Below are 15,586 nucleotides of genomic sequence, written 5' to 3'. Positions count from 1 at the left end.
TGAAGCTCGCCCAGGGCTTGTCAGCTCTCTGTCTGGGATAAGCGGGAAGCATTAACCCTCAACTTTTAAAAGCATTAACTTCTTTTTTTTTTTTTTGAAGGAAGCATCAGAGTATAGCAGAGTTAACTAGATAGGTGCATAGTTTTTGCCACTGGAAGTCCGCAGCTGGTACTGAACCATTGAAACTACTTAAATAAACAGCAGATTTCCAAATCTGGGTTGTTTTGGTTGTGTTGATTGCTCTCCGCAATGACTTTAAAGGTACCACCTGAAGTCTTGAAAGTGTAATTAGTACCTGAGTGTCCCTTCCTGAGCATCAGGTGAATCACTGATCATCTCCCAGAAAACACTATTTAGGAGTGATTTATTAGGACCCCTCCTGTTACCTTTGTTTAAGGAGCAGAGTAAATTTGGAGGAATCAATGAGCCCTGAAGCATATGCTGCATGTTCTATTTCACTATTTTTATTCCTAAATTAACAGGAAACACCCTAGTGTATACAACGACATGGTTTTGCTGCATCAGATTTATCATGGACATCTGAATGTTAAATTATTAAGGTAGCGGGTATTCAGACTGTCATCTGTGCTCCTGAATACAAACTTCCCTATATCTGGAGCAGCACCAGGCTTACATCTGCTGTGGGCAGGTTTACTATTTCTTGTCCTATGAATTGCACTGCAGAACATATTTCACTGTATATCCTCAGACCCACAGACCTGATAGAAAATTCTTTTTCACTTTAACTAGAGTTTCACTCTGTTATCACTGACAAGAAAGGAAATAGTTTCAAGTTCATTTATCTAAAATTAACTTCAGGCTGTGAGATAAATACACCCTCCAACCTGTCTCGTGTTTCCTAGCTGAGCCCTGGAGGAGTCAGTGAAATGTAGTAACATGCACTGCATGGTTATGGGATATTTTGCTGAGAAGCCAGGAGAGATGTTATTTCAGTGCTATGGCTTTTTGCACAAAAATATTTAACAGGCTCTCCCAAGAAACAGCACTTTTCAGCCACTTTGTGGCAAGCAGAGAAGAGCCCCTGATGGATAATTGCTTTCCTCCTTTCCTCTTACACACTCACCCTTCACCTGCAAGGGCAGCAGCAATGCTAACAACCAGGCCTGCTTTAAGAAAATCCCCATTACTAGCTGCTCTCCGGGTCACTGCAATAGCACCCAGATGGGCCAGGAAAGGTCCACCACAAAAACCTTGTACTTCATGCAGGAAAAAGGAGCAGCTTGATAGCCTCTGTCTTTACTGAAGAGACCCCCGGCATCCCGGGATCTCAAACAGTAACTGAGCTGCATTTGCAGTACCACACAGCAACAGACCACCAAAATGCTATTTTTCAGTGCATTTTTTTAAATTTATTGTTATTATTTTTCACACTTGCCTTCCTCCTGGGCAGGTCCCTTCACCGGCGGACGGGTGCACCATGCCGCTGGCAGCCACCAGAGGATGCCCCCAGGGCACTCGGGCAGCAGCAAACAGGCCAGGTTGGCTCAGGTCAGGTCAGGGCAGAGCCTCCTGGTCCCTCTCCTGGGGCTGCTCCTTTCTCACCTGTGGCGTTGGCACCCACACCCTCACACACCTGCAGGTTAATTTTGCATTGCTTGAGGTTGCCCGAGGTTAATTTTGCATTGCCCTGGCAGGTGGTGAGCCAGTGCAGGACTTTCCCAATAGTTCTGAACCTCTGTGGGGCAGGGGGGGAGCAGGAGGTGATATTTCAAAGCAAGTAAAACTCCTAAAGCACTGGAAAGAGCAAAAGCCCAGCATCCATGCTTGCCTGAAGCGGCTGTGCGGCATAAGGAGGAAGGCCACTGCTGAAGGAGGGGTTTCATCCCTCCTTTTCTGCCTGCTATCGCATGAAAGTGGAGCCGGGCTGCAGGTCCCTCGGCAGACCCTGAGGACCCCAGGAGTGCATCCCAGGCACTGGCTGGTGACAGCGGCCCAAGGGTCCTTCCCCAGCCGCTGGGTCAAATTCCTCCCTGGTGTAAGCTCGCGGGTCTCCTTGGGCAGCCCTGCTTCCCTCCCTGGCCCCGTGATTATCCAGTAAGCTGCTCATGTCAGCTCGCTTTTTACAAAAGCGTCTCTAGATTTCAGGCTGGGGTTTATTTATTGAGTTTCTCTGAACTTTTCCTTTCTCCTTCCCTCCTGCCAAGGCCTGGAGATGGTACAAGCCCTGGAAGTAAATAGAAAATGCCAAGCTTAGGTTTTTTAGATCACTGTAAACTACCCGCTTATCTGCTTCCAGAACACATAAGCCAGGGGATGTCATCTCGGGACAACACAGAAGGATAAGGACTAGAAAGGTGGTTTTGGCTGTAGATATCAATAAATCAGGATCACGTAGGGGAAGTATATTTTTGTATTCAAGCAGCCTTTTTTAATCTTGGAGCCATCTTCCTTTTTCCTCAAAGGATCCATATTCTTCTGGCAACAAAGATCTTTTTGTATCTCTGGGTTTTCACATTCTGCCCAGCAGCCTAAAGCACAAATCTACTAAATAGTAAAGTGAGGGATTATTTCCACTCATCTGTTGACAGACATTTCTCCAAATTGGATCAAATGATTAAAGGTATTAGAATGACGTCTTGCAGATCCAGATCAAATCATTCGAAACCTTGAGACTGTTTCTCCTTTGCTTGGAAGGAACCACCAGAAATAGTTGTAGGTGCTAATTACCCTTTATTCTCACTAATGTGAAATTGTTAATTTGGATCTTTGAATATTTTACTTGCTTGAATCCTAACCAGGGGAGCTTAAGATGGAAGGACCGTGCAGTGGCTCGCTTCCCGCCGTGCCGTTCGGGGTCTCTTCCAACGCCTGAATGGTTCTTCCTCGAGTCGCTTACGCCAAGAAGAGGGGTCCAGGTTGCGAAATCTTCCTACATCTCACATTACGAAGATGGCACTGCTGAAAGTCAAATTCAACCAGAAGAAACGAGTAAAACTAGCGCAGGGACTATGGCTCATGAACTGGTTTTCAGTGTTTGCTGGAATCCTTGTTTTTAGCATGGGGTTGTTCCTCAAAATTGAGCTCCGGAAGCGAAGCGAAGTGATGGACAATTCTGAAAGCCACTTTGTGCCCAATTCTTTGATATTGATGGGTATATTATCCTGCGCCTTCAATGGTTTTGCTGGCAAAATTTGTTACGATTCTCTGGATCCCGCTAAATTTGCCAAGTGGAAGCCTTTGCTGAAACCTTACCTGGCACTATGTTTCTTCTTTAACATACTCATTTTTTTCGTTGCTCTGATTTGCTTTCTCATGCGGGGCTCTCTGGAGAGCACGCTGGCCCAAGGGCTCAAGAACGGCATGAAGTTCTACCGGGACACAGACACCCCCGGAAGATGCTTCATGAAGAAGACCATCGACATGCTCCAAATTGAGTTCAAATGCTGTGGGAACAACGGCTTCAAAGATTGGTTTGAAATTCAGTGGATCAGCAACAGATATCTGGACTTCAGCTCCAAAGAAGTAAAAGAGTAAGTGACTTTGTGGGGTTTGTATCACATAGTATCGTTCTTTGATCAGTATTATATTAAAGAAATGTACATCACAACAGGCACTGTCTGGAGGGGGTTTTGTATTTTCTCTGCTCTTGCTTAATAAGCATCCCAAATGTTCAGCTAGATTGCTTCTTCCCCTGACAAATTCCTCTAACGTTTTCCAGAACATATAATATAAAGCACCAAAATACAAATCTCACTCTTACACAGTGTGATGTAAACAGACTTAAAATATTATTTTTTAATGCCTTTTACCTTTTATAAACCCATTATTACCCCACGCATACCTACTCCCAAAATCAGCAGGAAAGTATCAGAACTTCACTATTCCTAAAGCAGATTTCAATGATGTGACTTATTAAGTTCATAAAAAAAAAAAATCCCTGGGTATATACTGCTGACACCACTTTTAAAACTCCACTTTAGATATTGGCAATTAATCAGTCTCATGGAAACAAACAGAAACAGTAATGCTTTAGCAATAACTAACTCATGTGTTTTAAATTCTTAAGATTTAGAGTTTTATTTTTGTATTCACTCAATGGATTGCTTCAGCACTGTGACACTATTGAGCCATCGACACCCGCTGACATTCCTAGTGTCCCTTGTAGCCAAATGCATTTTATGTTCTCTCCTGTATAAAAACATGTTCACTGTATATACTTGTGCCTAATTTTTATAAACCTCACATGAAAACAGCACTAGTTTCCTCTATACAAGCCAGAACAGGTTGTTGACCAGAAACACTTTAATGGCTCTGATGTCAGTGCCCAAAGAGGCAGTAATCTCAAAATCAGGTTAGGCGCAATAAGCGCAAGTAAAAAATAAACATGAGAACAAATGAACTTTTGAAATAGAAAAATGAGCATTGAAAATAAATACCCACAATGTTTTAAAAAATTAAGCATCGCGGGAAGAGATTGTTATTCAGAGTTCTTTCTTTGGGAATGTCATTCATTACCGTTCATACTCTGTGGTTACACAAAGGGTCTTGTGAAATGGAAGCAATCTGCCTTTTAAATATACTGCCTATGTTAAAAATGTCTGAAGTAGTTTTCAAAAAGCTTTGTGTATCTCTTGGGATCCCTGCCTGACTGTGTAAATGGTATTTCACTCGTGTGTCTCTCTGCATATTGTTTTGACGTGTTGGGTGGTCTGGTTGTTTTTGCAATTCTGAACTAGGACTTTATAGTGAAAACTGTTACAGGCTTAACCTATTGCACTGCGGGGTTATAACAAATACATTCGCCATTTAATAAGGGAGTATTTGCATTGCGAAGGTATGCCCGTGGGTATAACTAACTACTTGGAAACATAGTAAGTTCACCTTGCCAGCATTATATGGAGATTTGCGAGCTGTAACTTAATCCAGCAGCAGTGGAAGGGCAAAGCACAAAGGGAAAACAAGGTTATGTTGTCCTTAATAAATGATGTCTCGTTTGGGACTGAGACTCAGGGCAATTTCTTTGTTCTACTGAGGCAGGAAATAGGGCATTAAAAATCCACAAATGGATGTTAATGAGCGAATTCAAAGCTTGAACTACGCGGTGGTGCACAATCTCTGCTCACATTCCTGGTGGGATATTCTGGCCCCTTTGAAGTCAATAGCAAAATTCTCCTTCATTCCAGGGAAGGTGGGAGTCCGTCCTCCGCAATGTGATTTTTATATTATTTGTAGAGCGAAGGCCTGATCCAATCTCTCTGAAACTGGTGGAGCATTTACACATCAATGGGAATTAGACCCAACTCAGAGCACACTTTACATCTAGAGACAAAACCTCAACTGCATTTGGCATTTAAATATATTTAGGTCATGACTGCAAAGTGGAATTTTGCTTCACCAGGCTGTTGCAATCACTTCTCTCTCTATGACACAACTTTAAAATATCCATATAGAAAGCTACAAGCACCTCTCAGAATTTTGCACCTTTCTAGATCACCGGGGCTCTCCATTCTGTCATTTTCTAAGCAAAATGGCATTTGTTAGAGTTGCAGTCCTCTTATTATAGTCTTTTTTTGCAGTGCCAGTGGAACTATTTGCCTTCTAAATATCTATCATCTAAATATCTCATAAGGCACCAGACTAAATGGGTGTTTATGGAGAGCAACCACAGTCGCAAGTGAATAATAGGTGGGGAGCTCCTGCAAGGACTTCAGAAATTTTTCAACATCCTGTTGCTGAAGCACATCATTGCATGTTTTAATTACTGGCTACCTTCCCAAGCCAAGAACAAATGCACAACCCCTTCCTGGAGCTATCATCATCAAAGAGAAGCTATTAGGTTTGCTGGATCAATGATCTAGCTGGATATGGTGGGTCCTAAGGCTGTTGTGGGTCCTTTTCCAAGCTCAGATCGCCTCCAACATCTCCTTTCCACCCTAACTATGCTGTGATCACTCTTTTCTGACTACCCCTCCTGACATTTCTCTCTGCCATTTGCTTTTCTTAAAAATTAATTTCTTTGAAGAAGTGACCTGAGAGGGCGCGTTTCCATCATGAAGAGTTAATTACAGATTCAGTGTAGCTTTGACATAGAAAAGGATTTCAGAGAGGAAAAACACCCAGAACAAACACTGCTATATAAACAGGGGATGAGGAGAAATGGCACGGCCAGGAGGCACGGTGGAAAATCTGGGTTGCCTTTGCTTTCCTTTCTCGTGCAATTTTGCTCTGGTGTGTCTTTATACGTGTGCGTGTGTATACTCATGCTCCCTTCTGCCCTTGCCCACAGTCGGATCAAAAGCAACGTGGACGGAAGGTACTTGGTGGACGGCGTCCCTTTCAGCTGCTGCAACCCCAGCTCCCCGAGACCCTGCATCCAGTACCAGGTCACCAACAACTCGGCTCACTACAGCTACGACTACCAAACGGAGGAGCTCAACCTCTGGCGTCGTGGCTGCCGTGAAGCCCTCCTGCATTACTACAGCAGCATGATGAGCTCTATGGGTGCCGTTGTCCTCCTCGTCTGGCTTTTTGAGGTAACCCTCTCCCCTCCGCCCCGCTTTTCTGAAGCACCAGCTCCAGAGGGACAGAGCATTTTTCAGCATGGACTTTCGAGTTAAAGGTCAGATCTATTTAAAATAAATCATCCGCCGCCATTCTTTGGCTGAGAAAACATCTAATAGTGAACGGTCGGTCTCTTCTCCCTAGTAACAAGCGATAGGACGAGAGGAAATGGCCTCAAGCTGCGCCAGGGGAGGTTTAGGTTGGATATGAGGAAAAACTTCTTCACCGAAAGGGCAGTCAGGCACTGGAACAGGCTGCCCAGGGAAGTGGTTGAGTCCCCATCCCTGGAGGTATTTAAGACAGGTAGATGTGGTGCTTAGGGACATGGTTTAGTGGTGGACTTGGCAGTGCTGGGTTAACAGTTGGACTCGATGATCTTAAGGGTCTTTTCCAACCTTAAGGATTCTATGATTCTATCTGTGTAACGCCTGAAAGATCCCAGGCTGGAGACACAGCTGGGCAGCATAGGGTGGGTGTTAGATTGCAGCCCCCCCCTTCAGAGCAAGGGGGCAGAGCCTCGAGCATCCGACAGCAGGAGGGAAAAAGGGACTGATTTTCTGCCAAATGCAGGGTGCTGAGCAGGGAAGAGCATGCGAGGGCTCAGCTATGCAGATGCATTAATTTTACGTGTGTCGCCATTAGTGGGGAACGAAAAGAACACAAAGCAGTGCATCAGAAAGAGACGGCAGTAATTTGTGGGACAGAAAGTGCAATTAAGGGGTTTATGTGCTGATGAAAATAAAACCTAGAGCCATGCACATTGTCCAGCTTCAGGGCAGCATTTGGTTTAAGGTCCTTCATCAGCTCCATCAATGGTTTTGGTCACAAGAAGTGGTTTAGGTGAAGCAGATGGATTAATTTTATTTTATTCTGCTTCCCAAAACCACCATGCATATGCAAATAGGTGCAGATACCGCCCAGTGCAGGTGTATGTGGGCACCATAACCTGAAGTGCAGCTTTCCTGCTAAAATACCGTTCATTCGATGCAAGGAACACATGTCCTTCTGCCTCTGGGAGATGGCCAATTTTCTAGCCGGGTTGTTTAATCAATGCTAATACGCAGGGAGCGTGGGCTGGCAGTGGCACGAGGGCCAGCGCGTGAGGTGCAGGATGCAGAGGCAGGGCAGGACGGGATGGCACACGGGGAGGGTGCAGCTCACCGCGACACGGAGTGCAGCAGACCCTTTCTAACCCCCGAAATGCTGCTGTAAATGGCATTGCCTATTTAAAAAAGCCAGCTTTTTTAAAACTTAGATCAACGCAACTTAAAAAAAGATGCATTATATTTTGATACAAGCACTGGGCAACACCCTTTCAGGAGTGAAGATGCTTTTTAGAAAATAAACACCCACCCAAATAATCTATGAACTGGAAAAATAATATCATAAAGTTACTTCGTGTTGTGTTATTTTAAAAGCAACTACTCTGCATGGCTGAGAAAGGTACTACCTCCTTGTAGCACTGTTATTCTGGTAAGAAAAGAAAGAGGAGCTCATGTCTCAGCCCAGATTCAAATGAGTTCTTGAAGAGAGGGGAATTTCAGCTCTATATGAAAATCAGAAGGAAATTCAAAAACTCAAGGGAAAAATGCCCAGAAATACTAAATGCCAGCTGTGAAAAATCACGACTAGGAACCCGTAACATACCTCTGCTCACTTGCAGGAGATTAATGACAGTGATACGTTAACATTAATAGCAGAGATGAAAATACAGTATTTTATTTCTAACTCTCCAAAGTACACCTGGGTAGTATTTTCAATCTGTGGCGTAATGAGAAATACGATCTTCTCTTTTTTTCTTCATCGTTTTCAAAATAAAAGGTGAGATTTTTCTCGGGTAATCAGAGGACTCTCAGGGCAAAGCTTTAAAGAAATATCACAATCCTGGGTTATATTAATTTGCCCTCCTGAATATTTATGACTTGCCTGATATTGTACCATAAAGGGTCCAGATTTGGGTCTCAAACTCCCTCCACTTTTAAGGCAAACTTTGAAGGGAGGAAGCAAGGCAGGAAGCAGAGATTCATTTAGTCTCCCTTGAAATAGAACCACTTTCTTTAAATTGCAGTCAGGGTAGGAAACAATTTTATACCGAGCAGGAGCACAGCAGAGGTCCCGACTGCTGGCCAAGGTAAGATTTCGGACAGGCCAGGGTGCGACCCGGCAGGGAGTCAGCGTGCTGGCTCAGCGCTTCTCGTTTGCCCTTGGACCGGCTTGCTGAGAAGTTACAGAAAAGCGCAAAAGCACAGGAGCGCCCTGGTTCGCTTCGCGCCTGGAGCCGCCGTAAACTCAAGCCAGCAGCACGGCCACGGCGCCTCCCAGCAAAGCCCTTCTGGGGGCCAGGGCCGGACTCTTCCAGCTGGGCTGCTGGTATTGACCTGGGGGAAGTGGGACAGAGCGCGGAGGGAAACACTAATCGCAGCTGGGACTTCGAGCTGTAGAAAAACGTAACGTGCCAAATTGGTGTAGGGACCTCAGGGAAGACCATTTAGGTTTAGCATTTCCATATCAGGTGCAAGGAAGAATGAACCTATTTTGAAGTATTAAAACTTCTATTTGAAAAAAATGCAGTGTGTCATATTTTCTGGAAATATATTATTATCCACATGCTGCTTTTACTAGCAAAAGCTGTAGGCTTCCCAGGAGTGACAACCAGTCAAGAGGGTGACAAAAAAAGATCACACCCTGCTCTAGCTAAGCCGCCTCAGGCTAAACCCAGGCAAACAGATGGGCTTCGCTGCAGAAGGTCAAGCAGAGCAAGCCTGGCTGTCTTCTTGACCTGCCTCAGCCAGCGAAGAGGAAATGGGGGGTTCAAGGGTGCCCTGAATAGGGCATTTCAGAAGGAAGGGAGGGCAGCAGCCAGTTCCCGAGATGCTCCAGATCCTTCACCTGTATAAACACGTGGCTCTCGATAGGTCACAGCTACTGCGATGGCTGAGACCCTGAGATTCGTCTCACATGTGGTGCCTCAGAGGGAGCCCAGCGCTGAGCTGCAGGAGGTGGGAACCCAGGAGAGTGACGAGACACGAGCGGGAGGTGCATTGCGCATCGTGCGCTGGAGAGCAGCCTCTCCGATGCATTCAACATTAGGAGTGAACTCCCGATAACCTTCAAAAGCAGCCCACAAGCAGCCGGGGAACAGGGACCCTGCAGAAAGGCACAGTTTGCTCTGCCAGCGCAGAGCGAGGGGCTGAGCATGCTGTGGTGCAGGGGGATGCACCAGCCCAGCCTGGCCATGCCCAGCCCCAGAGAAACACTGTGGCCTTGTTCTTCCTAACACTTCAAAGTTGCTGTAAAACGGCAAGAGGTTTCATCACAGTTTGTCCTTTGGGCAGGGGAAATCATCCCTCAGTGAGACTGGACTAGCTGTGGGACCCTGATGCCCAGGCCTTCTCTGCTGGATTGTGATTAAGCACGGGTCTACAACTCAGAGCCATAGACTGGTTGAGGTTGGAAGGGACTCTGGAGGTCATTCAGTCCAACCCCTCCTGCTCAAGCAGGGTCACATGGAGCCGGTTGCCCAAGACCATGTCCAGACAGCTTTCGAATACCTCCAAAGAGGGAGACTCCACCACTTCTCTGGGCAACCTGTGCCAGCACTCAGTCACCCTCACAGTGAAAAACTGATTCCTGATGTTCAAACAGCAGCTCCTATGTTTGTGCCCACGGCCTCTTGTCCTGTCACTGGGCACCACCGGAAAGAGCCTGGCTCCATCTTCTTTGTACTCTCCCTTCAGGTATTTGTACACGTTGATGAGATCGCCCTAAGCCTCCTCTTCTTCAGGCTGAGCAGTCCCACTTCTCTCAGCTTTTCATCATAGGAAAGGTGCTCCAGCCCCTTCATCATCTCAGTGGCCCTTCGTTGGACCCTCTCCAGTATGTCCATGTTTCTCTTGTACTGGGGAGCCCAGAACTGGACACAGCACTGCAACTGTGGCCTCACCAGTGCTGAGTAGAGAGGAAGGATCACCTCCCTCGACCTGCCAGCAATGCTTTGTCTAAAGCAGCCCAGGATACCATTAGCCTTCTTTGCCGCAAGGGCACATTGCTGGCTCACGTTCAACTTCGTGTCCACCAAGACCCCCGGGCCCTTTACTGCCAAGCTGCTTTCAGCTGGTCACCGCCCAGCTTGTACTGGTGCATGGGGTTGCTCCTTCCCCGGTGCAGGACTTTGCACTTCTGCTTGTTGAACTTCATGAGGCTCCTGTCAGTCCCTTTCTCTAGCCTGTCTAGGTCCCTCAAAGTATCTCTACAAAGCTGAAGCGTGCTGAGGCATTAACATACATTTTTGAGGCAGCAGACACATCCAGCTGCCTTCCATAATTTTCCTGATAATATGATTTATGTATTGCATGCAGCTCTAAGTGTCCTGACCAGGACTTGCATATGGAGAGATGGGGCTATTGGAAAGCTGCCTGCATTAAAGGGTCTGGATAAATAATTTACAACACAAATTACTTCAGCAAAACTGATAGTCCAAGGCTTTATGCTATCATATAGGAGATACAGACTAATTTGCCAGATGATAGTTGCCTTCAGCTTCCTGGACTCTTCTCATCCAGCAGAGAAGGCAGGCTCAGGTCAGAGGAGGCAAGGAGAGCCTTTACATTTTGCATTGCTTTTAACAAATCTCAACCCCAAGGACTCAAAATCTTTCCGAGCAAGATTTTTAAGAAAATGAGGTCTTAAACTGAGAGAAATTGTCACAGAATCTCATCTGAGGGCAGGTCAGCTGCTCCCTTCTGCACAGGCACCTTCCTTTTTTAAAGCACGACCATATTTAATGACACAGAGCCATCCAGGAAGCCTGTAAGTACGGCTAATTTTGCTATCAAATAGTGGGACTTAGTAAGTCAGTCACAAAAAAAAGCTCCTGCTGACATACAGTGAGGTAGCACAAGTAGAGAGCAACATGGAGGCCATCTTTTGTGTCTAGTCCTATTAATCTTTACCTGCAACAGCCATTAATAGGAAAGCTATTAGTCCTGTGACTGATAGCAGCAAAACTGGGGCTCAGATTGAAAGGAAGATGTAAAGGGCTTTAAATCCCAAGACTAGCGTAATGTGATTTGTCGCTTCTTGTAACCTTTATAGGATAGTGTTTCAACTGATTTAAGTCATCATAGTACTGGGTAGATCCACAACAAAATGAGACTATTTCCAGATTCAAGGCCATTAAAACTTCTTTGAGGACCAAGGTGCTGCAAGTCACATGCTCCTCTGTTGAACAGGATGAAAATTTGCTTTTGGATATGAAACATTTGATGAAGCTTGCTTGTTTGACCAATGTTTTTTGCTTTCTGGTCTTGAGTGAAGGCAAAGAAACATCAACATCTGAAAATTCTGAGGGTAACCAGTGGTTACCCGTTAGTCTTCCAAGAGTTTGGAGACACTGATCGTACACAAGCAGGATGACCAGGGTAGATGATAGGCTAATGAATGGTCCACAGAAGCCCATGCTTGGGCAGTCCCATGAGTCCAAAAGCCAGATGTGAATTTTGCAATTGACCATGCTACATCGCTGAATCCTAACTTCAAATCTGCCCAGCTGCCCAATGCTGTAATCCTGCATGACGGTTTGCAAGCTTGCTCCATCTCTAGTTCAAAAGCCCCAACAGAGAGCAGCACCTTGCAGGTCGGGGGCAGCTCTTCGTGGGCCTCAGCTGTGCCACCAGGTAAGCAACACACAGGGATGCCGACTTCTTTAACCATTAGGGTTTACGAAAACCAGAGGTAATCACTTCCTTGGGAATTTGGATAGGGTAGCAGAGGCATTGTATTTCCCTGACAGAACAAATACTATGAGGTCGTTAACAACAGTAAGTGGTCTTGATATTAGCTTTACCTAGCACATGAAAGACTAAACTAGTCTTTTGCTTCCCTATCCTGACCACCTGCTCTACCACCTCATCAAGCTGGCTCTTCTGGGCACTGCCTTTTCTTTCTTTCTTTCTCTACTTTGCAGATCAATCACTTTTCTTCATAAGCACCATAAGAGGTCAGATTGTTCTCAATGAAGTTAGAAGGCAGGAGACTGGCTAAAAACATTCTCTCTGGAGGCAGGTTTGGGGTGTTGCAGGTGTCAAGGGTGTTACACCAGCATAGTACAATATAAAGAGTCTCAGTCAGGGCTGCTGGGACTGGTAAATATTTTATCAGGAATAGAAATTTGTTTTAGATGGAACCAGTGAGAGATACAGATCACCATCTGCCTTGGCTTCCTTATTTGCACATACCTACATACAAACAAAACCAGAATTTGAAGCAGACAAGCTGATGGCTCAAATCCTAATGTTGCTCTGTTCTGCACAGACGCCAATTCATGAATATCTCCTTGATCAGATCAACGTACTTGCCAAACGTATTAAGGTCAATATGAAGTAAAAATATTGAGAGTTAAAATTAAGTTGATGGTGGCAGAGCACGTTGTTGCACATATAAACGGCTTTATATACATTAGTGCACAGGAGCAGAGGTTTCATTAAAATTGCTCAGGAGGTGCCCACCCTGCGACGGGGTCCGTGGAAAGCCCCCCCTGTGCACATGGCCGCTGAAAGCCACTGTTTCACAGCAGGCAGCATGTACGTCCTTCCCAAGTTGATGCATCCACTCACTGCTTATCCACTGTCACCGCACTCTGATTTCAGACCTCCGCCTTCTCCTTTCCTACTTGAGAAGAGACATTTTCCTCCTGCCAGCTCCCCCCCGCCCCGCTGGCCATCCAAGGGGAAGGCTGCTCAGGATCTCCTCTCCTTTGGAGGATTCCCGCAGCCCTTAAGCTATATCTGTTTGGTGCTTTTGGCATTTTGTTCATGCCACCAGCCCGGGCTGCTGATAGCAGAGGACGGTGGAGACGTGGACAAAGGTATAAAGGTTTGCCTGATGCTCTCTGTTTTTTCCATTGCATGGCACAGATGTCAGTGATGGTTGGCTTGCGTCTTCTGCACACCTCTCTGGAAAGCATCGCAAATCCTGAAGACCCCGAATGTGAAAGCGAAGGCTGGATCCTGGAGAACAGCCTGAAGGACACTATGAAGTCCATGCTGGAGCATTTGAAAAAGATTGGTAAGTTCAATCAGGTGGAAGCAGATGCCGAAGGGGCCGAAGGAGAGGAAGGTGGGAAGACTCCAGCCATCACAACGGTCAGTTGAGCTTCTAATTGATGTGGACTTTTTATCAGAGAGGAATAAAAAAACCTGATATTTGTGAATATCTAAGTTTTAAAGGCTATCTATCAACCATCAGACTACACATTTCTGCGCATGCTGTTTTTGGTATTATGGGAGTATACAACATAGTGCACCTTGGGATAATACCTTTATCCACAAAGCGAGTACACCATATTCATAACTTCTGGGGGAAATGACCCCATTAGGACTTGCAATATTCACATGTTCCCTTATCAGGGATAGTTACTTTAAAAAAAAAAAAAAAAATTGCTGGCATCACACGGCGATCCATTCCATCTTATTTTGAAATTAAAAGCGGGATTTGAAAAGTTAATATTTTTGCTCAGGTTGTTTTATCAGCATTATTTATGTACTTCAACTTTTAAAGACAAACAGATCTGTTTTCTGGAGAGTAACATGTTAGAAGTCAAAGGAAGAAGGATTTCCAGAATTGTATATAATTTAGTATACAGGTATTTTGACAAACTTCTCATATAATGTGATTTTTGTTAATGTGCTAAGCAATGGTATTTTCTGCTGTATTCTTAAGGTTACATAGAACAAAATGCAAACTTATGCTGAAAATTTATGTACTAAGCAAAAATTGTAATTTAAAGAAACAGCACAAGCATCATGAAAACAACATTAAGGTAAGATTTATGGGTTTTGTTTCTCAGGGTTTTTTTCAGCCTGTATAACTTGAATGAGTGTGTTGTAGACTTATGCTTCACCTTGTATTTAAACAAGCAGAAGCTTAGGAGATTCCTCTTGTAGTGGGTAGAATTAACGCTATGAGCATGTGCCAGTTATGGTTATTCTGGACATTTTAAAAAGTATGTAATCCCATAGCTCGCTCCAGAATATTCAAGCCCAACTATTTTTAAGACAAGAAAAAAACAAAAAAACCCAAAACAAAACAGACTGCTTAGAACTGACACTTTAAATGTTTTCCAGGGTCCTAGCAAATGGATACCATTCATCCGCAAATACATCAAGCCTCAAACTTTGAGGCCAGGGAGAAGTAAGTTTAAATCAATCCCCAGTGTGCAAATTTTGCAAGTTTTATTTTTCTTTATCAGTGATTGGGTACCCTTCATTATATCTTTTAAGTCAAAGTGAAGGCACGTTTTGCATATGCTGCGTCTCTCCAAACACGCTGTCATAGCTGCAGGACCCTGGTCGCATAGGCAAAGTTGGAATAAGAAATGGAGTGAGTTTGCTGTGGTGCATGGCCTCTAGTAAGGGAACAGGGCATCATCCTGAGTTTATCTGCAGCTGCCAGGCAAATTCAGCTAAAGGGAAAGAAACCCGAGAGAGAAAGAAACCCCCAAGCCCCTGCACAAACAATGGCAGACAGCTCAGTCCCTCAGCTACGAGCCAGGCACCACACTTATTCTTACCCCGGCTGTGCAAAACCTCTGCTTCTCTGGGGTGTACCTGGGAGAGTTTTCTCAGCGGGTCCCTTCCACCGGGCTGGTGGCCGGTCTTCAAATGAAGCCACGTTTGCAGCTGCCTGACCATTGCAGAGCCCGTTGGCTTTCATTTTTAATCACTTGTGCACTTGCCCCAGCAGCACTCAGCTCCTCCGGCTTTTGTTCAGACTCCCTCTAGGGTGGACAGACCAGTTCACAGCGGGACAGGTAGGGACGTGTCTGTACATCAGGCCGTATCTGTATCTCGGTGGCCAGGCTGTTTCAGGCCATCTGCATGCAAGGTTTGATTTTGATGGGTATTTGTGGCATCCTTTCACTTTTTCAAAGCTGGTCAAAGCTTTTAACTTTAGTTTCAATAATGAATTTAGTGACAATAATGAATTAAAACGTCAACTCCGTTCTTTTGTGCGTAAGACTGACTAGGAAAAGGGGAACTAATGTAAAAGCCAACTTGCTATTCAC

At 45.1% G+C, this 15,586-nt stretch overlaps 1 protein-coding gene across 1 annotated transcript; it reads left to right on the top strand.

Moving 5' to 3' along the window:
• Positions 1–2,910: 2,910 nt before the first annotated feature.
• On the top strand, positions 2,911–13,673 carry PRPH2 (peripherin 2; the record flags this gene model as incomplete). Its single annotated transcript, XM_082305999.1, has 3 exons — positions 2,911–3,491; positions 6,248–6,494; positions 13,437–13,673. 3 exons carry the CDS (start codon positions 2,911–2,913, stop codon positions 13,671–13,673), a joined length of 1,065 nt encoding a protein of 354 aa, XP_082162125.1.
• Positions 13,674–15,586: the final 1,913 nt, after the last annotated feature.

The sequence above is a fragment of the Platalea leucorodia genome (assembly GCF_965183815.1).
Source record: "Platalea leucorodia genome assembly, chromosome: 3".
Classification (NCBI taxonomy): domain Eukaryota; kingdom Metazoa; phylum Chordata; class Aves; order Pelecaniformes; family Threskiornithidae; genus Platalea; species Platalea leucorodia.
The sequence above is the reverse complement of the archived record's forward strand: the minus strand, read 5'-3'. Positions and strand labels throughout refer to the sequence as shown.